The sequence below is a fragment of the Diplotaxodon limnothrissa genome, linkage group LG3 (genome assembly GCF_057381915.1).
Source record: "Diplotaxodon limnothrissa isolate DT_005_m linkage group LG3, D_limnothrissa_male_GT1.1, whole genome shotgun sequence".
Taxonomy (NCBI): domain Eukaryota; kingdom Metazoa; phylum Chordata; class Actinopteri; order Cichliformes; family Cichlidae; genus Diplotaxodon; species Diplotaxodon limnothrissa.
Window position 1 is genome coordinate 63777436 of NC_140598.1, and position 8899 is coordinate 63786334.

The 8899-nt window shown below is 39.1% G+C and overlaps 1 protein-coding gene across 1 annotated transcript; it reads left to right on the top strand.

Moving 5' to 3' along the window:
* The first annotated feature begins 1958 nt into the window (after window positions 1-1958).
* On the top strand, window positions 1959-6131 carry haus4 (HAUS augmin-like complex, subunit 4). Its single transcript, XM_085351107.1, has 9 exons — window positions 1959-2025; window positions 2262-2401; window positions 3474-3605; window positions 3901-4041; window positions 4253-4349; window positions 4448-4593; window positions 5452-5582; window positions 5794-5862; window positions 5948-6131. Exons 1-9 carry the CDS (start codon window positions 1959-1961, stop codon window positions 6129-6131), a joined length of 1107 nt encoding a protein of 368 aa, XP_085207233.1.
* The last annotated feature ends 2768 nt before the right edge of the window (window positions 6132-8899 follow it).

Sequence of the window (8899 nt, forward strand, 5' to 3'; positions counted from 1 at the left end):
TGGCCGAAGTAGCTGTCGGTTAGCTTTAGCTTTCATTAATTGGTCAAGCGAATAAGGGCTGGTCTATAAGCGCAACCAATCACACCCATAGAGTCGCATCCCAGCACAATCCATTGGTTTTATCCCTTGTCAGTTACAATTTTACTCGAATTGACTGGCTCCCATGTCTAAATTTGCCCACTCATTGATGAGTGAGGACCACTAGTTATTGTGTAAACAGCAGTAGAGTGAAGTTACTATTTGTGGACCAGTCAAAGTTACATTACTCTGTTGAAACAGCCACATTGAGACTGGAAACGCAAACCTTTCCGTCCAGTGGAGATCCACAAAGTTTAAAGCTGGCTAACGCTTACTGGGAGAGAAGTACACGCAGTGTTGGCAAATCTTAGGTAAGAAATCCTTCACTGAGAAGACCAGATATGGACAGGGACTGTTGCGAGGAAACAGCTGCGAGAAGCAAACATGAGAAGTCAGAGTTCATGTGGAAAAGACACTCTACAAGAATACCAGTATTGTGCAGCCCCATATGTACATATAATATGTATGGAAGAGAAACTGATAAATACAAGGGCTGATGTAGCCTGTAAAGACTTGACAGGCCCAATAAAAGAATAAATAAATAATCTACTTTAACAATGATGAACATACTGGGTTTTATTGCCTGTAAATAAACAGGGCAGTGTGCGCCATAGTCCTGCCAATCACCCCCTGCTAGTAATGTTCTGCTTGACATGTAGAAGGATATTTCCACGTCTTTGAATCCATTTTCTTTGCTGTATAATCAAAAACAGAAAAAGCAAGCAGGAGAAATCCCACAGCCAAAAATCCCCCAAATTTAGTGGAATGTAAAAACTTGATTGTCATTTATTAAAGCACAACGAGACATCTGCTTCTAATATCATATCTCCTTGGAGGTTCAAAGCGATGTTAGTTCCGCTGCCAGCAACCGCCGTGGTGCGAGGTGATCATACAAGCCCAGGGCACGAAAACAAAATCATCTTAAGGACGAGGAGACTGACAGTCAGCATGAAAACACGAGAGCCCCATCTCTGTCCAATGAACACCCTCTCCACCTAACTTGCAGCACATAGTTGATCATATATAATTTGACCATATACACATAATTTGAGTCATTTATTGATTTTACTCCCCAACATCGAGCTATAAGAGTCAAAGCACATTTTGATTATTCGTCAATTTTATTAACTGCTTGTTCAAGGAAAGCCCAGAGACACAGCAGTGCATGCCTTATCCTCTGTCATGTGGTTGTGAAATACCTGTTTGTAGATGGATAAGATGCCAATTATAAGGAACACAGGGAAAGAGAACCCAGAGGAGACAAAGCAAAAGTCCAACATCTTTAATCGGAGGTTATGCAGATAGTGAAGCAAACAAACCAAGTGAGCAGTAAGCAAAAAGTGAAGATTAAAAATTAATTTAAAAAAAACAAATGAACAAGAAATGAACTAAAAATGTGATACAATTAAAAGTACAACAGGAAAATTGAAAATAAAAAGAATATCGAGGAGCAAAAGACACAAAAGAAAGAGAATATTCTGATAGTGTCATAATGGCCAAATGCGTTCTTTAGCTTCTAGTTGTTGTTACTGTAATTGTTGTTTAACAACAACAAACATTCAGTTTTATCTTAAGCCATGTCACTTTATTAATATTAATGTCAAAGGACGTTTAGTTGTTAGTGGGAAAAGATTAAAATCTCGATATTTTCCGCTTCAACACCTCACGCTCTCGTGAATAGCACGTTGCCGTCACCCAGGGACCGCTGTATGACCACGTGGTCCAGTTAGCCAATAAGAAGGCTTCCGGCAAACGCGCGCAACTTGATTCAGGAAGTACGTGTTTAAGATTTCAGCTCGTCTTCGTGTTTGAAAGAAATAGTTCACAAATCCACAAACCTCCTGTATGTTTGGATACTAAGGACAATAATTAATTGGAAAATGTCCGGTAGTACCGAGACAGCAAACATATCGTCGCTTGGGAAGGGTGACACTTTGCATCAACAGGGTAAGAAGACAAGTGGACTGCATATCTACTAGTAACCCTATATTGTAGCAATAACAGAAAGTAGATGTAATAAATTAACGTAGTTTAAAGTATTATCTATTAATGTATAAATAACGATGTTATTGTTAAATACGAAAGTAGGCTCTTTTAGCTTTATTTTCTTGCCAAATTTACTATTGTCCGTTTAGTTTGGCCGTCCTTAATTACTTCCCTGCATTTTGTGCCTTTCCCCTCAGTCCTCGCCTCCTTTCCACTGTGTCACATGACTGAAGAAGATCTGATCCAGAACCCGCAGTTTTGTAAACTCCTGGCCACTCTGGCACAGCATGTGGATCAAACCGGACTCACCGCTCCGCTGAAAACAGTGCTGGACAAGGTGTCTGTCGTTCCTGTTCCTATTTGTTCCTATTTGTTTTTATCAACACAGAAGTTAATCAGTGTAGAGTTTTAAAAAATAATTCAAACTGGGTCATTGAACAGTTTTTCTTGTATTTTTTTGTCTTGTACTATTCAGAAATGAGGAGTCATAATTTGTCACACCTCTATGGAAATGAGATTTTAGTCCACTCATTATGATTCAATAAATAGTCTGTGACTTACTGACCTCTACTGGCGAGAACTAAGAATTGCAACAACATGGATCGACCCTTTCTCTGCTCAAGAGAACAGTCTTTTTTTAAAAAAAACTGAAAAATACTGGAATAAAAGAAGCTGTTTGTTTATTTATAGTTTTAAGAGAGCTAACTTAACCTCTGTGTCGTTTACCAGAGAAACAGATTATGTTCGAATAACCTGCTCACTGGCAAATTTTCTCCTGCAAAACCTGAAAAAGCTGTGTGGATAGCCAGACATGTAGTGAGCGCTACATGGACTAAACAGCTGGACTAAATGTATCTTACAATGGGTTTTGTGAATACAGGCTTCAGGCAGTCTGAATATGTTGTAACAATATTTCATTTCAAAAGCTTTATTTGCATTGGATTGGTCATCAGAAGCCACAGAGTCAGATTTTTACATGTAAAGTGGAAGTTTCAGGTTGGACTACAATGTTAAAATCACAGAAGTCTTTTATGTTTGGTCCATATTTGTATTACATTTTATTTTCATCTCCTATAACCTCGTCAGGTAACAGGTGAACGATTGCATTTAAAAATGAAACTGAATTCAAATAGAGACCCTGATCTTTATTGACGGGGTTACCATTAATGCTTTGGTTTATTTTTCCAGCACCCATAAAGGTGCTTAATTCAAGATGGAGCGACTCATCGTTACCTAAGCCTGATCAGCTGTTCTCGACTCCAAATCTCAAAGGTTCCTGTCTCAGTGTTTAGGGTCTGGCTCCAAGTTTGTTAAGCCTTCTTTCTAGAACTGGGACAGGATCTGACCGATTTTGTGAGGTACTGTGTGAGTCCTTACATGTGTGAGTGTTTTGGGTTTTTTTTCCCCAGGCTGAAAAGAAGCTGCAGATTCAGAAACTTCAATGGCTGCGCTCCGAGAGCCTGCACAGAGGGCTGCAGGAGATGATCCAGAACCACTGTGTCAGGAAGCACCATGCCACTGTACCCCCTGACCAGAACATGGTACATTTCACTTCTTTACACAGTTTAAAAGTGCATAAAGAGCTATCAGTGAGCTATGGACAGGCTAACAAGCATTCATTGTATGTTCTTTGTCAAATTTTGAGCAGATTTTCATCTCGCTGTACGGCTAAAACGACTTTATTGAATGTTTTTTATAGATAAACGGTCAGATAAAAGTTTATAGACAAAAGTTTATCACATGGAGTTTTTAATCGATTAGGAGACTCTTACTAATGATGATCTTAAAAAAAAATACATATAATAAAACAAATAATTTGCGTTTGTTCCTTTATAGTTCTATGAGACGATGGAGAGGTGTCTACTGGTGGCTCAGTGTGTCAGGCAGCTGGATCCCAGTAACACAACAAACCAGGACCAGCCGTCGGTCCTGGGCCTGACCCCCCAGCTCGTGATGGAGCTCATGCCTTCCGAGAAGGTGAATCATAAAATTCAGTACATGCAAGTTAAAATCTGTTTGGGATGTGCTGCATCTGTTTAGCGTAAACCCATAAAAACATGCACACCACCAGAACCGTTTGGGAAACTTCTTTTAATATTCCTTTTATTTTATTTTATTTTCTTTTTTTTGATAATGAATTCAAACTACAAATGCTTTCCTCATGCCCACGCTGTATTTTCTTTACTAGAATGTACAAAGTCTGAAACAGGGTCTACCAAGACAGCTGGAGAAACATCTCAAAGAAAAGTGTCTGAGCCTTCTCTCTTACTATCAGCCTGAATGGGGTACAGCAGCTACAAACACTTTCACCACATGGCTTCATACCACGTCATTCTGTTCACTCGACACAACGACTAACCTGCTGTTTTGTGATTTCTTCTAGAGCATGAGAGCGAGGGTCTAAAGATGGCCAAGCTGTCTCATCTGTCAGCACAGCTGGACAAAGAGAAGAAAAGAGCAGAAAGTCTGAAGGAGACGTGCAGAGAAAACACGGTTCTTCTGCAGAGACAGACTGAGCTCTACCTCACTGTAAGGGAATGCTTTTAGTGGGGATATCGATCAGCAGTCCAGTCTATTTCATGCAGTTCTGTGTTTACTGTAACGCTATAATTTTACTAATGAATACCAGTATAGTGAATTACTATTCTTCGATTTAATTTTGTTACATTTTATTTCTCACATTAAATTTTTACTACAAAATTAAGAGAAAAAAAAGTAAGTTTTATGCTTTCATCAATCATCCCAGGCTCTTTCTTTGAGTGAGGGATTCAGCTCATTACATTAACACTGACAGTGGATTAGCAGACACCTGAAGCCAAAGTATTGGTATCTTATTAGAAGTGGAAAAAGCTGGATCCATGAATTCCTGCACCTGTGATTTTCTGCACACTGCATCATTCATCAAAATGCTCATTCTGACTTGACTAAGTGGTTATTATCCTGAGACCAACATTTATAAGGTATCCTTGAGGAAAAACTGCATCAGCCCATCATTGTCTGGTTCTGCTTTTTTATTTTGATGAAATTAAAATGTATTACAAAGTTCTGATATGAGCAAGTCACCACACCACATATAATTTTAAACTATTATATAAACAAACTTGAACCGCAGTCAGATTTGATAAAACATGGTTTTAAAATGCTCGGGTCAGAAAGCCAAAAACATGGGGCGCTAGTAGTAATAAGCAAGCTTGCAAGTCACAAAGTCACAGTGCTAACTAGCTTCTTTTTAAAGTGATAGCACTGCAAGCATGAATTGGTCGAGGCACTTGGGGAAGGGGGGGAATAAGGATATGCTTCGAGGAAATGTACTCACCACATTAAGCTGCATGAAATGCGTAAATGTGTTCTGTTTGCTTAGTCACTGTTTGCTCTTTTCATACACAGGAGCTGACAAAGTGCATTCAGCTTTTCCAGTCTTTCATCTTGAACCACAGGCTGAAGATCCAGACAGATCTGGACAGGAAGAAATTGGATTACTTTGAAGGCAAATGTGAATTAATCTTGCAGAAGATAAAGTAAGCCGTTTTCAGTGCTTCAGTACATCAGACTTGGTTTCTATATAAGGCCATTTGCATTACTCTAACGCTCTCGTAAATCAGATAGTTGGACTGCATTTCGTACTAAGAATGTTTTAATCCAGTGCTGATAGTCCAGTCGTGACTCATAGTCAAAAATGAGATGCATTAACTATACACACATTCCTGTTTCTCATGTTCATTTTTAAAGGGCAGAGATGGTGGAAATCCAGCTGGATACATACACGCCTGACTCGATTTCTGCTCACAGAAAAATAAGGCAAGACTAAAATTCTTCTGTTGAAGCTACATTCTGACTGATCCCTTTGTCCAAACCTAACCAGCTCGTCGGATCTCATTTTCAGGGAGAAGCTGGAGTCTGAGCTGAAGGCGTGTAAAGCGGAAAAGCAGTCTGTCGAGTTAAAGCTGGCCTCCTTCGAGATCTTGGGCAAAGACTTTGAGGCGCTGGCCGAGGAGTACTGCAGATTACGGCAGGAGATGGAGATGAAGAACTGGGCACTGAAAGAATTCACCCAGTATAACGACTAAGTGAAGGGCGTATCTGATGCTGACACATGCCAGCCTTGCCCTCATCCCGCTCTGGAATTCCACAGAATGACATGCTGGCTTTTAATTGTTGGACACTGTGGTGTGACGTGAATCAAATAAAGTTGGCTCTGAACATTGCTCTGTGGTCCCGCCGTGCCTTATTCACGCCACAGACACAAACTGTGGGCCTTTAGCCTGCAGTAACTTTGTAGCATGTCCATATTATTTCAGATAACAGGACTCCTGAAAGTGCCACTGAAGTGGTTCAGGCTTTTTAGTTTAAACCTGCTTTGCATGATTCACAGTTCAAAACAGAAACAGTCTGATTCTTCTTCCCTCTGCCAGAGCTGCAACGTCCTTTGACATCATCTACGAGCTGAGTCCATTGATTCATCTGGCTTAATTATTGATACTTTGCTGAGATCATCATGATGAGGGCATGAATATGAATTTGTGCCAAGAAGATGCAAAATTGCATTTATTTATTTTTAATCACCCTGCAGTCATAAAGAGTCCTTCAAAAAATTCCAGATCCGCATTAAGTTGACTCCAAAACATTTGCTGGACAAAATGTTTGCATGACCTCCACATGTTTATGAGTAATGCAGAGATTAATAAAGCTATTCATTTGAATAAGATAAGCACTGTTACAATAAACTTATAATATCTTTCATGTGGCTACATTAACATTTTGGATTGCTTTCTAATATTGACATTATTGTTATTATTATTAGTGGAAATTCATACATCTTTATGGACACTGAAAAGTGTGCATGTCAGTTGTAGGTGGAAGAGCATGAGTGAAGCATCTATTCAGTGCCTCAGTCCAACGTTGTCTGAAGATAAAAGTCTTCCTTTAACAGTTTATGTAACTATGTAATATAAATTTTCAATTCATTTATTAAACTTACTAACAGCCTGTGTTCATATTGTTGTTTCTTTGAGCTGACGGCTTCTCTCACTGCAGGTCCTGACAGGCACACAGCATCCTTTCATACAGGCTGGTGCTCATGTGTCAACACTTGATCCTAAATGAAATATAAACTTTGTCAGGACAAGAAAACTGAAGTGCATGCAGTGGGACATTAACATGAGTGTGAGTCAGCTGCTCTCATAAATAGCTTTGTACCTCTTAAACGATGCCTGACAAAGTTACCTTATATTATAATAAAAAGTAAAGGGAGACTGTAACTGAAACAAGCGGCCTCCCTCACTGCTAAACTGAACATTCAAACATAAAACTGAACCGCTGCAGACTACAGGTGGCACTTCGTTTGCTGCAGTTTGTGGAATAGTCCACAGGGTGGCAGTGTACTATTAGCTTTACCTGGAGCCAGCTATCGCACCTGAAGGATGAGATTCGGTAACTGATAAACAACCTGTTTCACATCTTCGGAACAATGTTTTATAATCCAAGACATCAAATGAGCCAAATTCCTGCGTACTAATACTTCAGATGTCACAAGATGCGCTCTAATAAATATATATAAAGGGGACACATACTTAATTTATTCCCGGCATTCTTTAACTCTTATAGAGCAGTTTTGCACAGTTCAAAATAGTCCTTGTTTGTTTTATTCCTGACCTCGTCACAACCCCTTCTTAACTCCCTTCCTCCTCCATTTAAACCAAATTTCTTCCCATTGGCTGCCCCTCTGAAACAAAAGGTTTGATCAACAGATAGATAGATAGATAGATAGATAGATAGATAGATAGATAGATAGATAGATAGATAGATGACACACTGACAGTATGTTGGATATACAATAAAAACTAAAGATTAAACATCACAAAGTTCAAATTTTCAAAGAAACAAAGAAACAAACAGACAATTTGCTGTGGCGCTGTACCCTTGTTAAGTGGGTGGATGTGACCAGAAACATAACGTATACAGACATCAAACCATGGGCGTAACAACTCTGTGATGGGCCAGGGGAGGATATTTTTCTGGGCCCTTGCCCCCACGTTATACCACATTCTGTGTGTGTGTGTTTATATTTGGATGAAGGGGAAATGGTTATGTTTCAGTCTTCTATAATCATCTCTCAGAATTTCATCTGTTCAGCTTTGCACTCAGTACAGCCCTTGATAACACCACTAAAGTCTAAAGTCATCCTGATCTCTTCTCTCCTTCCTTCCTTTTCTGAGCACCGCTTTTTTTGTTCTTTTTGTGTGTCTTGATAAACATCATTAACAAAAACAAACTCCTCTATAAGATTCAAAAGAAAATTGTTGCACAGATAGCTGGTAGAGCTGACTTATGAGACGAATAATTATCAATTTGAAAATTCAGAATACGTTTTAATGACCAATAAATCACTGCGATTTCTAATTTCCACAATAAATAGTTAAAACAACAAAACACAGCTTTAAGCTTCTCATATATTTTGAAACTGATTTTGTTTTGTTTTTTGTTTTTGGAAGTCTTGATTGTTAATGTGCCTTTCTGTACATCACTTATTAAATCTCGTTTTTGTGATATTTTATTTATGGACTTCTACTTCTTTTTGTCGCTTATCCTAGTAATGTAAATTTCAGGCTTTTTTTTTTCAAGAATAAGTAATACCTAAAAAGCCCACCTGTGACGCTAAAAATGTAATAAACTCTCCAAATGCGACCTGTGTTTGCAGTCCTTGTATGTGGACCGTGTTATCATCTCACACTGACGATCTTTGAATCTGCTCTCCGCCGGGGCGGGAGAAACGGAAGTGGGTCCGAGTGAAGCATCTCACGCTGTCAGCCCCTCTTTGGTCTCCTTCCAACATCAT

Bases quoted from the DNA above. Each gene is read 5' to 3' on its own strand.
- haus4 (XM_085351107.1), top strand. From the start codon at position 1,959: ATGTCCGGTAGTACCGAGACAGCAAACATATCGTCGCTTGGGAAGGGT. The intron at 2,026-2,261 runs GTAAGAAGACAA...CTTTCCCCTCAG, and splicing joins TGACACTTTGCATCAACAGG to TCCTCGCCTCCTTTCCACTG. The intron at 4,350-4,447 runs GTACAGCAGCTA...GATTTCTTCTAG, and splicing joins TTACTATCAGCCTGAATGGG to AGCATGAGAGCGAGGGTCTA.